The following is a 17,812-nucleotide window of genomic DNA, read 5'->3' as shown; positions in this document are numbered from 1 at the left end:
CAAGCCAAAGCCCTCATACAGAAGTTGCTTAGTCTTAAATAAGAGAAGGGATTAACCATACAAGGAAGAAAGAGGGCATTCCATATTGAGTGAAGGAGCATGAATAAAGATATTGAGGAACAAAATAGCTAAGAACTAAAAGTAATTTAGTTTTATTAGGTCATAAAGTATGAAGTGGGGAGCTATGGGACCTCACATGGTTTGCTAAGGAGCTTGGGTTTTAGCATGTGGTATTTTCTCAGTCTTTACCACCAAAATCATCTAAAGTCACTGGAGATTGAATACATGCTTTCAAAGGAGACAAAGTACACATAAGACCTCCTGCATGTTTGAATTTTCTCTTAAGAGTGATGTTGTATTGTTAAATATTAGGAATACCTTTGTCTTTTATTCTGTGCATTCTTAGTTTCAATTTCCTAATTATAGAATGAGAATAATAGCACTTATATTTTAGGATTTGGGAGGACTAATAGTAACTATAACGATGATAACAATGACAAAATAGCTAATATTTTTTGAGAGCTTACTGAAAGAGGAACAGTCTAGGTGCTTTATTTCTATTACCTCATTTAATCCTCAAAACATCTCGATGAGGTAGGTACATTTATCTCCTCCTTACTTTTAACGAAACTGGGGTGCATAGAGAAGTGATTTTCCTTAGGTTACACAGCTAGTTGGTGGCAGAGCTTGGTTTGAACACACGGTCTGAATATAAGGCACTTAACTATAACATACTCTCATTCTTTGAGATCACGTGTATAGAATATTTAGCACAGAATCTGCCACATAATTGTAAACATAAGCAGTTATCAGCAGCCAATAATATTTCCTTAACTTTGTTCAAATTTTTGAGTTAAATTGATGGCACTAAGATATTTTGCTGTTTTTCTGTGGCTTGACTTACTCCCAGCCTGCCATTAAATGCAGAGAGTGTGACACACACACACCCATGCTTTTAACCACTACCCTTTATTGCCGCCTCCTTCCTTGAGGATCTCTGTCCACATTAGATTTTAATCCATGACAGGGACCATATTTGTTAGTCATTGTATACCCTGTCCTTCACACTGTATCTAGTACATAGACATGACTAAGTTATTCAGTGAGTGAACAAAAATCTAAAAACCTGCCATTTTTAGCTGATCTTAGAATTTAAACATCATTCATACTACCTATAATTGTGGTTTAATTGCTTTGCATGTTTTTCTGTTGGTAAACAGTCTAGTTTGGACCAGCCATCTGTTTCTGTGTTCTACAGGGCACTCTCACCTTGGAACTACAAAAACCCTGCTGGGTAACTGGTATTTGTTTGTCTTAGACAGATCACTCAGCTTTTGGAGGGAGAAGGAGATTGGATAACATTTTGATCTAAAACTAGAATGTTAGAAATATACAAAATAGTATTTTAAAATGTGTATTCTAAGAAACTTAATACAGAAAGAAAAAAGTATTTTTCATTTGCCTGTGACAGTAAATCATTTCAAATAAAGAGAAAATAATTTAATTTTTTTTTCCAAAGGAATTTTCTGTTATTGTGGGTTAACTCATATTTTCCTCCTCTCCTCTATCTAGAATGTCTTAAGCCATTCTACCTTATGAGAAATTGGATGTTCTTGCAGATAGTCATTGTGGGAGAAAACGTTTCATATAAGTCCCAGATGAGGACCGGAAACTTGAAATCAGAGGAGCATCTGAAATCAAGTAATATTAGGTAGGATAAAAATTACAAGGGATTTTTACATGTTTGTATTCCTTTTAGAGATGTATGTTAAAGTATGCATATTTTATGAGCATTAATAGAAGAGTTAGAGACTTTGTGGAGCATTGGATATTGGTGAGGATGGGAGATGGGAGTGCTAAGATTATTTTTTTTATATGGCTTCATGAGAACTTTGACATATGTTTACTTTGTCATGAGCATTTGTATCTTGTAGTCAAAGGAAATTTTTTAAACATTTACTAACATAAATCTAAGACTTTTATATTTATGTATGAGGTCTCTGTTCATAAGTATAGGGACATGTGATTCATCTTAGAGATTATACTTTATTTTTATTTTTTTAAAGATTTTATCTATTTATTCATAGAGACACAGCTAGAGAGAGAGAGAGGCAGAGACACAGGCAGAGGGACAAGCAGGCACCATGCAGGGAGCCTGATGTGGGACTCGATCCCCGGTCTCCAGGATCACGTCCTGGGTTGCAGGTGGCGCTAAACCGCTGCGCCACCGGGGCTGGCCCTAGATTATACTTTAGTATGAAAATTCTTATGTTTTAGGTAACATATATAGCAATTCATTTTGAGTGCAGGGAGCATCAGCTCTTACTTAGTTCTCTCTGTCTCCATGGATGCAGTCCGGCCTCCTAGATGCCTATAGAAATAGGTATATGATTACATGCTAGTGAAGCCCTCTCTAACCACCTGGTGAGTTAGCAACTGTTGTCACAACAGCTGTAATGACAGTTGTAATGACAGAATGTGTGAAGGTGTCTGATCTTGGACATGTGGCTTTTAAATGAGAAGTGATAGTTGCTCTAGAAGTTGATAGCATGATAATGACATATCTATAGTCAGGCCATTCCCAAAGACTTGCTTTACCATGCATTTCTCAAGAACTCTGGAACCAGACTATAGGTGGAACCTAAGCTCTGCCATTTCCTAGTTGTGTGACTTTGGGCAAGTTATTTAACTACTCTGTGCCCCTGTTTCCTCATCATCAAAATGGGGATGATCCTACTACTTACCTGATAGATTTGTTGCATGAATTAAAGATTTAGTAAAATATGAAAGCATGTAAACAGAACCTAGCAAATACTAAATGATCCAACTCTATTATGAGTTGGATGAGGCTATTAATATGAGGCTATTAGTTAATCCTTAACAAGAGTTCAGAGTCTGTAATCAATTATCATTAACATTTCTATATTTTATAGTTTGCTCAATCTGTTATCAGGTTGAATATTTAGAATGTATTTAAGTTATGTAATCAAAACTAATGTTTGGAGAGAAGGAAAAAAGAAACTTACAAATTATTTTGCAACTTTGATTATCTACCTCTGGTTTTATCTTCTGTATATACTAGTAATATGGTCATCATGACATGTAAACAGTTTCTCTTTCCAGTGTCCATTATATGGTAGTAGATGACAGGATTTTTAACTCCCATCTTGAAATGTCTGTTTCAACCCTGTGTGCTGCTTCAGAAAGGATCCTATGTCAGGAACCGGATTAGCAAAAGTAATTTGGTGGTCAAAGGTATTGGTGTTAAAATCAGATTATAGTCCTCCCTTTTGGAGTTTTCAGTTAGGTTCTTTTGTGTAACTTACTGGTTCTCTTGTTTATTTCTTATAGCAACTCTGAAAGGGAGTTTTTGTTTTTTTGTTTCTTTTTTTTTAGGGTTTTATTTATTCATATGAGAGAGAGAGGCAGAGATACAGGCAGAGGGAGAAGCAGCTCCCTGCAGGGAGCCTGATGTGGGTCTCAATCCTAGAACTCTGGGATCACGCCCTGAGCCCAAGGCAGATGCTCAACCACTGAGCCACCCAGGTGTCCCATGAAAGGGAGTTTGTTTCCTTGTTTTACAGATGAGGAAATTGAAGTTTCTTGGAGAGAAGCTCCAGCGTAGCATTGCTAATATGTAGGAAACCCACATTCAAATCTGTCTTTTTTACTCTCTATAATTTTTCATTGCATAAAATTGCCTCTTGTATGATGCATATTTCACTGTTCACTAATTCAACAAAATTTTAGTGAACAGCTACCATATACCAGGTATTATTCTAGGTATTAGGGATACAGCCCTGAACATGGTCTTCTCCGGCATTCCCACCAGCTCTTCTCTTTATCTAGTTGAACTGTAAGCATATATCTTTATCCTTGTACTCAACCACAGTGTATTGAAATCATCCGTATATGTCTTTATATCTTCCAGTTTATCTTGAGTTCCTTAAAAGTAGGACCTGCCATCATTAAGGCTAGCTATTTTTCATATTACTTTTTCCATAGTGTCTAATCCATATGACCTTGCATAACTTTTTTTCAATTTTTTTTTTGCCTTTGGTGAAGTTCCCTTTCCTATTCATTTTGTAATTATCCCAGATATTCACCATTCTCCTCAGTTTATCTCCCTCATATGTTCAGACAGTGATCTGATCTCCTATTGTATCTCTAAAAGTGAATCAGTGAGTGTAGCTGTGAATTCTCTTGGTATCTCTTCACTGTACACTACTCTCAGATTCTTTTAGCACATTGCCATCTAACGTTATCTCCCTCCAGTTTCATCCTGCCTCTTTTTCAAAAGCATTCTTGTCTCCTGTTTATTAATCACATTCTCATTTACTTCCATGTCTTCCAGAACCATGCTCTATCAATTTTGCTCTCACTTTCTTAAGTCTTCAGCCTATTTCACTCTCCTAGCTTTATTTCTTCATTTTAAACATGTTTAAGTGTCTACCATTATAAAAAAGAAACTTCTCTTTGTGATGGCATTCTTCCCTTTTTTCTCACTACCTAGCATTTTAATTGACCTAAAGTAGTTCTTCTTTTTTTTTTTTTCTTTTTTTTTTTTTGAGAGAGAGAGAGCAGGGGGAGGGACAGAGGGAGAGAGAGCATCTTAAGCAGGCTCCACACTCAGCATGGAGCGTGATACAGGGCTCAATCTCACAACCCTGAGATCATGACCTAAGCTGAGATCAAGAGTGTGACGCTTAAACAGCTAAGCCACCCAGGTGCCTCTAAACTTCTCTTTCGTATTTGTTCTCTAGCTCCCTGCAATTTGACATTGTCTCTTTCCTGTCAGGGCTGTTGTTGACCCTTATTTCATCAAATCCAGCTCACTTCCCAGTCCTTATAGTTATGTGCCCCTTAAAAATAGGTCTGTCTGACATCACTTGGCATAATCTCCTCTAGGTCCATCCCTGTTGCAAACAGCAAGATCTCATTCTTTTTTATGGCTGTGTGGTACTCCATTGTGTATACATGCTGCATCTTCTTGGGTTCTTTCTATATCTTGGTTACTGTAAACAATGTTGCAATAAATATAAGGGTGCATATGCATATATCTTTTCAAATTAGTGTTTTAATTTTCTTTGGGTAACTACCCAGTAGGAATTGGATTATGTGGTATTTCTATTTTCAATTTTTTGAGGAACCATATGATTTCACTTACATGTGGAATCCAAAAAAACAAAACGAATAAATAAACAAAAAAGCAGAATCAGACCTATATAAATAGAACAAACTGATGGTTGCCAGAAGAGAAGGGGATGAAGGGCCAGGCAAAATGGATAAAGGGGAGAAGGAGAAATAGGCTTTGAGTAATGGAATGAACAAGTCATAGGAATAAAAGGTACAGCATAGGGAGTATGGTCAGTGGTACTATAATAGTTTTATATAGTGATAGTAGGTACACTTGTGATCATAGCATAACAAATAGAATTGTTGATTCACTGTGTTGTACACTTGAAACTAATGTAACATTGTGTCTCAACTATGGTCAAATTCAAAAAACAAAAAGGAAGATTGAAAGCTAGCTTCTCTCTTCTGCCATCTGGGTAATTACATTTTCACTTAAGATTTTAACTACCATCAATGTGCTGGGCATTCCAGACTATACCCCTAGTCTTGATGACTCCTCTGTGCTTGATACTTCCTCTAAGTTCCTTCTTAAACACTTGTATTTTCTCATATACCCAGCTGTCCAAGCTAACAAACTGGGAATGATTTGGACTGTTTTCTCTGCTTTGTCTTTCCTTCCGCTGATTTTACTTCCATGTATTTCTTGAATCTAGATTTTTTTCTGTGCATCTATAGTTTTACTTCCTCCCTTCCAGTTTTGCCCTTTTAAAGTCTATCTTTTGTGCATATTATTGTAATCTTTTAAAAATGAAATTCTGACAATGCTCTGCTCCTGCTTAAAACTCAGCACTGATTTCCTATTACTTAAAAGATAGAATCTGAGATCCTGAACATGTCATGCAGGCTCTCACAGTTTACTGTCTGTCTTGGTTCTCCAGCTCATCTCTTTTGGCTTTCTACCTTATGTTCTATGTTCCAGTCTCCCACCTTTACTGACTTAGCTTTGATTATTGTGCCATTTTCTCTGCGTAGAATGATAACTACTTCTTACTTTTGGTATTTCCAGACCAGGGTTGGCCCTTAATAAAACTAGATACACATTTTCAAATAATAGAAACCATAGAAAATGTAATATAGAATCTTGGGATGTCAGGAGACTTGAAAATTCATGACAAACTATGAAGTGCCATAGAGAGAAAGCAAATTAGTGCTTTTGTTGTTTGTTACTGAGAAAAACTCCTTTAGGAGCAGCATCTTCCCTAGATTTTCTTTTCTATGTGAAATTCAAGAATAGAGCAGTATGATTTATTTATTTTTTAAATGAATACCATGAGACTTGGTAATGTCTTAGAGATCTATAGATTATGTATTTCTGTGCTTGCATGTGTATTATCTGGCTATTTTGCATAAATAATAATGATTAGGTTATTTTATTTATAATTGATGAATACTGTTACTATCCCAAATACCCTTTAGTACTCTATGAAAATAAGTAAACTAATTTGAAATAAAACCTGCTTATGACTTTTATTTAAATTAAAAAAAAAATTCTAGGAGCACCTAGGTGGCTCAATCAGTTAAGCATCTGCCTTTGGCTCAGGTCATGATCCCAGGGTTCTGAGATCGAGCCTGGTGTCAGGCTCCTTCCTCAATTGAGGAGCCTACTTCTCCCACTCTGCGCCCCCCACCCCCAATTGTGTGCTCTCTCTCACTCTGCTCTCTCTCTCAAATAAATAAAGATCTTTTTAAAAAAATTCTAGCCTCACCTCCCAAAACAAAAGAATCTGATTCACCCTTCTTCACTGTGAGTTTAGAAGATGTTGGCTTATTTTCCTGTGTTCTGCTCATAGGAGAAACAGACTTGGAAGTTCAGGTAGAAGGAATCTTCTACTGTGTCTGGCCCTGATTTGAATTTATCTTTTATTTTATGTATTTATTTATATTTAAGATTTATTCATGTTAGAGAGAGCATGGGCTGAGGGAGGGAGAGACAGAGAGAATCTCAAGCAGACTCTACTGAGCTTGGAGCCTGACGCAGGGCTCTCTGTCCCAGGACCCAGAGATCATGACCTGAGCTGAAATCAGGAGTCAGATGCTTAACCAACTGAGCCACGCAGGCAGCCCTGGAGATGTCATATATTTTAAGCCACAAATCTTAATGTGTGTTCTTAAGAAAGATTGCTCTATATATGTTACCTTGTATTGTTATGTAAGTGCTACATATTATCAAGATATTTGTTAAAGAAGATAACCATTAATTTTAGTGGTTTTTTTTCCTCTGACATTACAGAAAATTATTGTAAAATGTTTTAAGTATTGAAAGCCCTAGTTCTGTGGGCTATTACTATCAAACATTTCATATTTTTTTCTCTTGCTGTCTTGTATAAGAGGAACTATGATGTGATGGTTAGGAGTTAGCCTCTAGAACTAAACTGAGGAGTTCAAATGCTACCTTTACTACGTACTAACTTGATAATCTAGGACATGTTACTTAACCTTTATTTCTGTGAGTTTCTTTAAAGTGAGGGTAATAATAGTTCATAATATGGATTAACTAATTTATATAAAGCCCTTAGAACAGTGTCTGGCAGTAGTAAGTGCTATATATAGTATTGGCTATTTCAGTACCTAGTGCATAAGAATACATTGGATGTATTTATAGATCTTGATGATCATGTTGTCTCCAAGAATATTGTTTCAGACTGTCAGCTTTCAATGCATTATCACTGAATGTTTCAGATTTTATTCAGCCTTTTAATGACTTTTTCTTTTTTTTAATTGCTTGATAGAAGTGCTTAATTTCTTTTATTAAGAACTGACAAAATGTATTTAATATCTTGAAAACTTTTAGTTAATAGTGCTGTTTTATTTTATTTTTAAGATTTATTCATGAGAGACACAGAGAGACAGACAGAAACATTGGCAGAGGGAGAAGCAGGCTCCCTACAGGGAGCCCAAAGTGGGACTTGATCCCAGAACCGCGGGATCACCACCCGAACAGAAGCCAGACACATACCACTAAGCCACCCCAGTTGCCCAGTAGTGCTATTTTATTATTGCAGGCATGATGATTTTTTATTTTTGAATTGTTGGCTCATTCATTGTTTTCATTAATTCCTTCAGCTTAAAGTAAGAATTAAAAGGAACTCATGTGGCCAAAATCTTCTACCAAGAGAAAACATTAAAAGCTCTCTCTCAGGATGCCTGGGTGGCTTAGCAGTTGAGCATCTGCCTTTGGCTCAGGGTGTGATCCTGGATCCCCAGGATCGAGTCCCACATCAGGCTTCTTGCATGGAGACTGCTTCTTCTCCCTCTGCCTGTGTCTCTGCCTCTCTTTCTGTGTCTCTCATGAATAAATAAAATCTTAAAAAAATAAAGCTCTCTCTCTTTATATAAATATTGGCTATAAACTATAAGATTAAACTTTAACATTATTGGTCTTTAACAAAACCAATAGATCAGTTGAGTGTAGTAGAAAGAAAAGTAGCTTTCTTTTCTTTCTTTGAAAGAAAATAAATAGCCAACTATATGCTAATCCTTATGAAAGCAGTTTCTATAAGATCATATATCTATTGATTTGATTTCCTGTATATTATGTATTATTAAAAGAAAATTGTGGGGCACCTGAGTGGCTCAGCTGGTTACGCATCTCCCTCTTGACTTCAGCTCAGGTCATGATCTCAGTGTCATGGGATAGAGCCACATGTCGGGCTCTGTGCTGGGCTTGTAGCCTACTTAAGATACTCTCTCTCCCTCTGCCCTCCCTGCTATCAAAAAGAAAAAAATAAAGGAAAATAAAATTGTGTAGTGGGGGGGATAGGGATTCATCTTCCTGTGAGATAATAATTCTCAGTTTAACTGTCTCACCTGTCTAAATGGGTATTTTTGGTATGCAAGAAAAAGGAAGAGTTAGTAGATAATAGTATATAACCCTAGTACGGTTTTAAACAGTTTATAGATTAAGTCCATCAAAAAAATAGCATGGCTTATACATAGTAACTTTACTGTTTGTTACACGAAACTATATTTTTTAATATGGTTCTCTTTGTGGTAAGATTACATTGATAAAAATAGATCTTTAAGCTGAGGAAACTATTATTGATGGTTCCCCTATGTGAAAACTGTTTGGTTTGGGAACTTTTTGTTTGTTTGTTTGTTTGTTTGTTTTTGTTTTTTTGGTTTGGGAACTTTTATATATCCTTTACGTTGCATTTTTTGATCAAGTACTCCCTAGAGCAGGAGAGGCAAACTTTACGGGAAGAGCCAAATTATAAATATTTGAGACTTGGTAGGCCATGTGGTCATTGTCTCAACTACTTAGCTCTGCCCTTGTAGCAAAAAGCAGCCATAGACAGTACATAAATGTATGGGCTTGACTGTGTTCCAGTAAAGTTTATTTATGAAAATAGATTCAGAGTGAAGGAAGGAATTTCACTCATTGGCTGACCACTGTACTAGAATATGAAGTTTACTTCTTGTGGTAGAATTTATTTTCTACTTGAACAAATCTTTTAATTTAGGCTAGGTGACTTAAATGTTAGTGTTTAGCTGACAGAGTCTGTTAGCTTTTTAGGTCACAATTTTTTATTCTAATTTGAAAGAAGTAGAAATGACTGGACTTTAGAGTCAGAAAGAACTAAGTTTGTACTTAATTGTACCTAATTGCTTTGTGACTGTGGATAAATTATTTCAGAGCTTCAGTTTCCTTGTTTATATGAGAGGAATAATACTGATATCTTCAAGGGATGCCTGGGTGGCTCAGTGATCGAACATCTGTCTAGCTCAGGTCGTGATCCCAGGGTCCTGGGATCGAGGCCCACATCAGGCTCCATGCAGGGAGCTGCTTCTCCCTCTGCCTATGTCTCTGCCTCACTCTGTATCTTTCATAAGTAAACAAATAAAATCTTTAAATTAAAAAAAATACTAGATATCTTCAAGTTATATTTTCCATTTAGCGATCTTTTCATCACTTCGGTTTAGCAAGATTATTTTCGTCATTAATGTGTCTTTCAGAATCTAGGCAAGAACAAACAGTGCAGAGAATGAACACCTCTGCAGAGAATGAACACCTCTACTTCTGTCATACTAAGGAAACAAAACTAGAATTTCAAAATGCTTTAACATTTATGTGAGATAGCTTTTATGACATTTTTGTACTTTCATTAGTGCTTGAATTTTTAATTTTACAGTTTTTCTTAGATTATAGCATATAAAAATATAAAGTAAAATTTTGATCTTTATCAGTGGAAGCCTTCTACAGAATTGAGTAGACTTACATTAGACATTATTAGACTAAAATGATCTTCTCTTACTAACAGCCTATAGGAGAAGCAGATTATTTATAAATAGTTTGTCTTAAATGTTCAATAAAATCTCTGACAGAAGTTGGTATCCTCATTAGGCAGATGTTAGCATACTGAAATCATATTTGTTCATTTTTATAAGCAAATCTTGCTTGGAATGAGAAAACAAACTTTAGGCACATAATTCTAGGATATCTGTGTATACTTGAGTATGAATTTTTTAGCTAATATGTGGAGGCAGAATATATTCTTTGTAACTTTGCAGCAGAGGGACAGAATGAAAACGGTTGTTGAGTCTAGTAAAGATGCATAATTAGCATAGGCTTTCCTCAGTATAAGATTCATAAATAATGCTCCAGCAGGATTGATTAATTGATTTTTGGAGGGCTGTGTTGTTTTGACTTGGGTAGGATAGGATATATGGCATTCTTCCTTTTTTTTTTTTAAGTTTTAAATTTTAATTCCAGTATAATTAACATAGATTGTTTTCTTAGTTTCAGATATACAGTGTAGTGATTCAGCACTTCTGTACATTACTCAGTGCTCATCATAAGTGTACTTTTAATCTCTATCACCTATTTCACCCATTGCACCATCCACCTCCCTCTGGTGACCATCGGTTAGTTCTCTGTAGTTAATATGTCTGTTTCTTGGTTTGTCTTGCTCTTTTTTTTCCCTCATTTGTTTTGTTTCTTAAGTTCCACATATGAGTGAAATCATATGGTATTTGTCTTTCTGCAAAACGGACTTATTTCGCTTAGCATTATACTCTCTGGCTCCATCCATGTTGTTGCAAATGGTACGGTTTCATTCTTTTTTTAATGGCTGAATAATATTCCATTATATATTTATATTATTCCACATATTCTTTCACCATTCATCTATCAGTGGACTCCTGGACTGCTTCTGTGATTTGACTATCATAAATAATGCTGTAATAAACAGAGGAGTACATGTATCCCTTTGAATTAGCATTTTTGTGTTTTTTGGGCAAGTAACCCAGTAGTGCATTCATTGGATCATAAAATAGTTCCTTTATTAACTTTTTTTTTTTTAAGATTTTATTTATTCATGAGAGACCCAGAGGGAGAAGCAGGCTCCCTGTAGGGAGCCTGATGTAGGACTTGATCCCAGGATAACGCCCTGAGCCAAAGGCAGACACTCAACCAGAGTCACCCAGGTGCCCCCTTTTTTTAACTTTTGAGGACCCTGCAGATTGTTTTCCACAGTGGCTCTACCCGTTTGGATTTCTACCAACAGTGCAAGAGGGTTCCTTTTTCTCCACATCATTGCCAAGACTTGTTATTTCTTCTGTTAATTGGTTTTAGCCATTCTAAAAGATGTGAGGTAATATCTCATTGTGGTTTTGATTTGCATTTTCCTAATGAGAAGTTGTATTGAGTATCTTGTAATGTGTCTGTTGGACATCTATATGTCTTCTTTGAAGAAATGCCTGTTCATATCTTCTGCCCATTTTGTAGTTGGATGATTTGTTTTTTGGGTCTTGAGTTGTGTAAGCTCTTTATATATTTTGGATACTAACCTTGTATCCAGAGATATGACAGTATAGATATCTTCTTCATTCAGTATGTTATCTTTTAGCTTTATTGATTGTTTCCTTTGCTGTGCAAAAGCTTTTTATTTTGATGTAATCCCAATAGTTTATTTTTGCTTTTAGTTCACTTGCCAAAAGAGCTATATCTAGAAAAATGTTACTGTGGCCGATGTTCCAGAAATTACTGCCTGTGCCATCTTCTAGGATTTTTATGGTTTCAAGTCTCACATTTAGGTCTTTAATCTTTTTTGAGTTCATTTTTGTAAATGGTGTAAGAAAGTGGTCCAGCTTCATTCTTCTGGTGTTGGTATTTCCCAGCACCATTTGTTGTTGAGAGACTGTCTTTTCCCCATTGTGTATTTTTTCCTCCTTGTTGAAGATTAATTGACCATATAACTGGGTTTATTTCTGGGTTTTCTATTCTGTTCTGTTGAACTATGTCTGTTTTTGTGCCAGTACCATACTGTTTTGATTACTGCAGCTTTGTAGTATATCTTGAAATCTGGAATTTTGATATCTCCAGTTTTGTATTCTTTTTTTATTCTTTCTTTTTTTTTTTTTTTTTTAAGATTGCTTTTGCTATTTTTGGTCTTTTGTAGTTCCATACAAATTTTAGGATTGTTCTAGTTCTATGAAAAATGCTGCTGGGGGGCGCCTGGGTGGCTTAGTGGTTGAGAATCTTCCTTCAGCCCAGGACATCATCCTGGAGTCCTGAGATTGAGTCCCACATCGGGCTCCTTGCATGGAGCCTGCTTCTCCCTCTGCTTGTGCTTCTGCCTCTCTCTGTGTGTCTCTCATGAATAAATAAGTAAACTTTTAAAAAAAAAAGTGCTATTGGTATTTTGATAGGGATTGCATTGAATGTCTAGATTGCTTTGGGCAATCTAGACATTTAAAAAATATTTGTGTTTCCAGTCCATGAGCATAGAATGTCTTTCCATTTCTTTGTGTCCTCTTCAGTTTCTTTTATTAATGTTTTATAGTTTTTAGAGTACAGGTTTTTCACCTCTTTGATTAAGTTTATTTGTAGGTATTTTATTATTTTTGATGAAGTTGTAAATGGATTGTTAATTTCGTTTTTGCTGCTTCATCATTATTGTATAGAAATAACAGATTTCCATATATATGACATATATCATGACACTAATGAATTCATTTATTCTAGTAGTTTTTTGGTGGAGTCTTTAGGGTTTATATATATATATATACACACACACATATATATATATAATGTTTTTTATATATAGTATTGTCATCTTCGAACAATGAAAGTTTTACTTCTTACCAATTTGGATGCCTTTTGTTTCTTTTTGTTGTCTGATTGCTGTGGCTAGTACTCGTAGTGCTATGTTGAATAAAAGTGGGAAAGTAGACATCCTTTTCTTGTTCCTGACCTTAGGGGAAAGGCTCTCATTTTTTCCCCATTGAATATGTTGTTCACTGTGGGTTTTTATTGTATGCCTTTATTATGTTTAGGTATGTTTCCTCTAAACCTACTTTGTTGAGGGTTTTTATCATGAATGGATATTTTACTTTGTCAAATGCTTTTTCTCCATCTGTTGAAATGATCATATGATACTTATCCTTTCTCTTACTGATGTGTATCACATTAATTGATTAACAAATATTGATCCACCTTGTATTTCAAGAATAAATCCCACTCCATTGTGATGAATGATTTTTTTTTTTTTTTTTGATGAATGATTTTTTTTAATGTGTTGTTGGATTTGGTTTTGCTAGTATTTTGTTCAGGATTTTTGTACCTACATTTATCAGAGATACTGACCTGTAGTTCTCTTTTTTGTGTGTGATGTCTTTATCTGGTTTTGATATCAGGAATGAATAGGATGAATGAATTCGGAAGTTTTCCTTCTTCATGTACTTTTTGGAATAGTTTGAGAAGAATATGTTTGGTAGAATTCCCCTGTGAAGCCATCTAGTCCTGGACTTTTGTTTGTTGGGAGTTTTTATTGTTGTTGGGAGATAGATAGATAGATTTTTTTTTTAAGTTTTTTTTAAATTTTTATTTATTTATGATAGTCACACACACAGAGAGAGAGAGAGGCAGAGACATAGGCAGAGGGAGAAGCAGGCTCCATGCACCGGGAGCCTGACGTGGGATTCGATCCCGGATCTCCGGGATTGCGCCCTGGGCCAAAGGCAGGTGCTAAACCACTGCGCCACCCAGGGATCCCAGATAGATAGATTGATTTGGCAGAGGGAGAGAGCACACACAAGGATGAGGGGTGAGAGAGGGAGAAATAGGCTCCCCTCTGAGCATGGAGCCTGATGCTGGTCTCTGTCCCAGGACCCTGGGATCATAAGCTGAGCCCAAGGCAGATGTTTAGCTGACTGAACCACCCAGGCATCCCAAGAGTTTTTTTTTTATTATTGATTCAGTTTCTTTGCTGGTAATTTCTGTCTGCTCAAATTTTCTATTTCTTCCTGTTTCAGTTTGGGTAGGTTATATGTTTCCAGGACTTTAACCATTACTTCTAGGTTGTCCAATTTGTTGGCATGTAGTTTTTCATAATATCTCTTAAAATTATTTGTATTTCTGTGATATTGGTTATTTCCCTTCTTTGATTAATGATTTTGTTTATATGAGTCCTCTCTCTTTTTTTTCTTGATGAGTCTGGCTAGAGGGTTTATCAATTTTGTTGATCTTTTCAAAAAACCAGCTCCTGGTTTCGTTGGTCTGTTCTATTAGGTTTTTTTAGTTTATGTATATATTCATTTCTGCTCTAATTTTTATTACTTACTTCCTTCTTCTGGTTTTGAGTTTTGTTCTTTTTCTGGTTCCTGTAGGTGTAAGTTCAGGTTGTTTATTTGAGATTTTTCTTGTTTCTTGAAGTGGGCCTGTATTACTGTCAACTTTCTCTTAGGCCTGCTTTTGCTGGATCCCAAAGATTGTATTTTCATTTTTGTTTACCACAGAATTTTTTATTTCTTTGATTTCTTGGTTGACCAATTCATTGTTTACCAGCATGTTACTTAACCTCCATGTATTTGTGCTCTTTCCAAATTTTTTCTTGTGATTGTTTTCTAGTTTCATAGTGTTGTGGTCAGAAAAGATGCATGGCATGGCTTCAGTCTTTTTGAATCTGTTGAGACTTGTTTTGTGGCCTAATACGTGATCTGTTCTGAGAATGTTCCATGTGCACTTGAAAAGAATGTGTATTCTGCTATTTTAGGGTGGAATGTTCTGAATATATCTGTTGAATCCATCTCATCCAGTGGGTCATTCAGAGCACTGTTTTCTTGTTGATTTCATGTTTGGATGATATATCCATTGATATCAGTGTTAAAATCCCCTATTATTATTGTATTACTATCAATTAATTCCTTTATGTTTACTATTTTTTTAAAGATTTTATTTATTTATTCACAAGAGACACAGAGAAAGAGAGAGAAAGAGGCAGAGACACAGGCAGAGGGAGAAGCAAGCTCCATGCAGGGAGCCTGACAGAACTCAATCCTGGGTCTCCAGGATCACGCCCTGAGCTGAAGATGGCGCTAAACCGCTGAGCCACTGGGCTGCCCCCTTTATGTTTACTATTAACTGTTTATATGTTTGGGTGCTCCCATGTTGGGTGTATAAATATTTATAATTGTTATATCTTATTGGATTATTCCTTTTATTATTATATATTGTCTCTAGTTACGGTTTTTGTTTTAAAGTCTATTTTGTCTAATATAAGTATTGTTACCCTGGCTTTATTTTCATGTCTTTTTGCATGATGAGTGTTTCTCCATCCCAGCACTTCCAATCTATGGGTTGGTATTGAGGTCTGAAATGAGTCTCTTTTGTAGACAGCATGGGTACATGTAGCATGTAGATGGGTCTTGTTTTTTAATCTGCCCTGTTACTCTGGGTCTTTTGATTGGAGTATTTAATTTATTTACATTCAAAGTAATTACTGGTAGATTTATATTTATTTTCACTTTGTTACTTGTTTTGTGGTTGTTTTTCTCTGATCTTTCTTTTGCTCTCTTTCATGGTTTGCTGGCTTATTTTAGTGATACACTTGGATTCCTTTCTCTTTCTTTATTCTTCGAGTATCTATTACTGGTTTTTTATTTGTGGTTGACATTAGGCTTGTATGTAACAATCTTCTGCAGGATATGTGGTATTTATTAAATTTTATGATCTTAGGTCTTAATGGTATAAGCCAACAAACTTTGTGAAAGTTTGTTTAAATGGCAAAAATACTAGTAGCTTGTGACGGTGAGCATTCTTAAAATCTGTGATATGTACTATGGAGAAAAAATGAATGCTTTGAGAACATAAAATAGGAATATCCTTTATCTGTCAAGTGAGATTTCATGAGAAAGTAATGTCTCTGACTGACACAAAGGATGGAGGTACTCCTAGGGTAGGGACTCTTCTTTTACAAAGACCCTGAGTGTGAAGGGAGCAAAGCACATTGCAGAAACCAGAAGTCCAGTAACTAGAGCATAGAAATCAAGGAGGGAAGAGAGTAATGGTAGAAGTAGTACAGACTCTAATTTTTACAGTGCAGGGAACTTCGTAGGACACTTCAGTAAAGATTACAGCTTTTACCCTAAAAGCAGTGGGAATCATTAAAGTGTTTTTAATTGGCAGTTGGTAAGATCAGATTTGTATTTTTTTTATTAGAGGTGAGAGAGGGGCAGAAGGAGAAAAAGAATCTGAAGCAGGCTACCTGCCCAGCACAGAGGGCAAGGCAAGGCTTGATCCTGAGATCATGAACACAATCAACTGAGCTACCCTGGCACCCCTCAGATTTGTATTTTTAAAAGATCTCTCAGACAGCAGTAGAGAGAACAATAAAAAAGGAAAGAGTGAAATACAGATAATAATTTTGGTGGCATTGCATTACTCTAGGCAAGAGATGATTCAGAACTTGAGTGAGAGTGACTGAAGAAGGAGTAAAGGGCAATCAACAGATTCAAGATATATTTAGTTGGTAAAATTTTCTGGAATTGATAGATTTGAGGGAATTGACCAGGGATTTGAGAGAATGTTGTCATAAGTGACTTCCAGGTGTCTGCCTTTCACACCTGGAAAGCAGTGATACATTTGGTAAGGTAAAAACAGCAGAAAAAGAACCAGGAATAGGAGTAGGGGTGGATCACAAGTTCAGTTCAGTTTTGGACCTCTTGAATATAGGCAATTCTTTTTTTTTTTTTTTTTTTAAGATTTTTATTTTTTATTTTTTATTATTTTTTTTTTATTAATGATAGTCACAGAGAGAGAGAGAGAGAGAGAGAGAGAGAGAGAGAGGCAGAGACACAGGCAGAGGGAGAAGCAGGCTCCATGCACCGGGAGCCCGATGTGGGATTCAATCCCGGGTCTCCAGGATCGCGCCCTGGGCCAAAGGCACGCGCCAAACCGCTGCGCCACCCAGGGATCCCGAATATAGGCAATTCTTGAAGAATTTGAGAGAGAAAAGAAGCAACAGCCAGAGGAAGATAGTCCAGGACAGAAAGATTTTTAAAAACCTGTGAAAGACTTGGGCATGTTTAAAATAGTGAAGATAAGGAAGGATCCACTAGAGAGGGAAGTTTTCAAAATTATTGAAAGAGGGAGGGCATAATTAAAGGAGCATAAATCCTTAATAAAGGTAAGCTAGAAAGAGCCTTCCTAAATGGAATTACTGGTCTTAAATAAGAGATTCGTGCCTCTGCTGTTTTAACAAGAAAGAGAAAAAGAGAAGATGACTGTGAATGTTAGGGTTTAGCAACTGGGCATTGTTTTTGCTGAAATATGGAGCTGGTCTAAAGTAAACTGAAAGGGATGGGCTTCACGAAGGGGGCAGAAATCAATGTCTGAGGAGAGTGAGAGAGATTTGAGTTAGTTACGGTGAATTGAGAAACATAGGGTTTCCTGGCTGTA

At 36.1% G+C, this 17,812-nt stretch overlaps 1 protein-coding gene across 11 annotated transcripts in view; it reads left to right on the top strand.

Annotated features, from left to right (window-relative positions):
• Positions 1–17,812, top strand: part of SMG7 (SMG7 nonsense mediated mRNA decay factor) — a 93,334-nt gene that overhangs the window by 33,250 nt on the left and 42,272 nt on the right. For 8 of the 11 annotated variants that reach the window (XM_077901974.1, XM_077901975.1, XM_077901978.1 and 5 more), the window contains exon 2: positions 1,573–1,711. The exons of the other annotated variants lie outside the window; for them this stretch is intronic. In XM_077901974.1, coding sequence (XP_077758100.1) covers positions 1,596–1,711 — 116 coding nt within the window. In that variant the 5' untranslated portion in view covers positions 1,573–1,595. The remainder of the gene's footprint in view (positions 1–1,572; positions 1,712–17,812) is intronic. 11 annotated transcript variants of the gene reach the window in all.

The sequence above is a fragment of the Canis aureus genome, chromosome 6, assembly GCF_053574225.1.
Source record: "Canis aureus isolate CA01 chromosome 6, VMU_Caureus_v.1.0, whole genome shotgun sequence".
NCBI classification, from domain to species: domain Eukaryota; kingdom Metazoa; phylum Chordata; class Mammalia; order Carnivora; family Canidae; genus Canis; species Canis aureus.
Note: the sequence above shows the minus strand (reverse complement) of the source record. Positions and strands in the feature narration are given on the sequence as shown.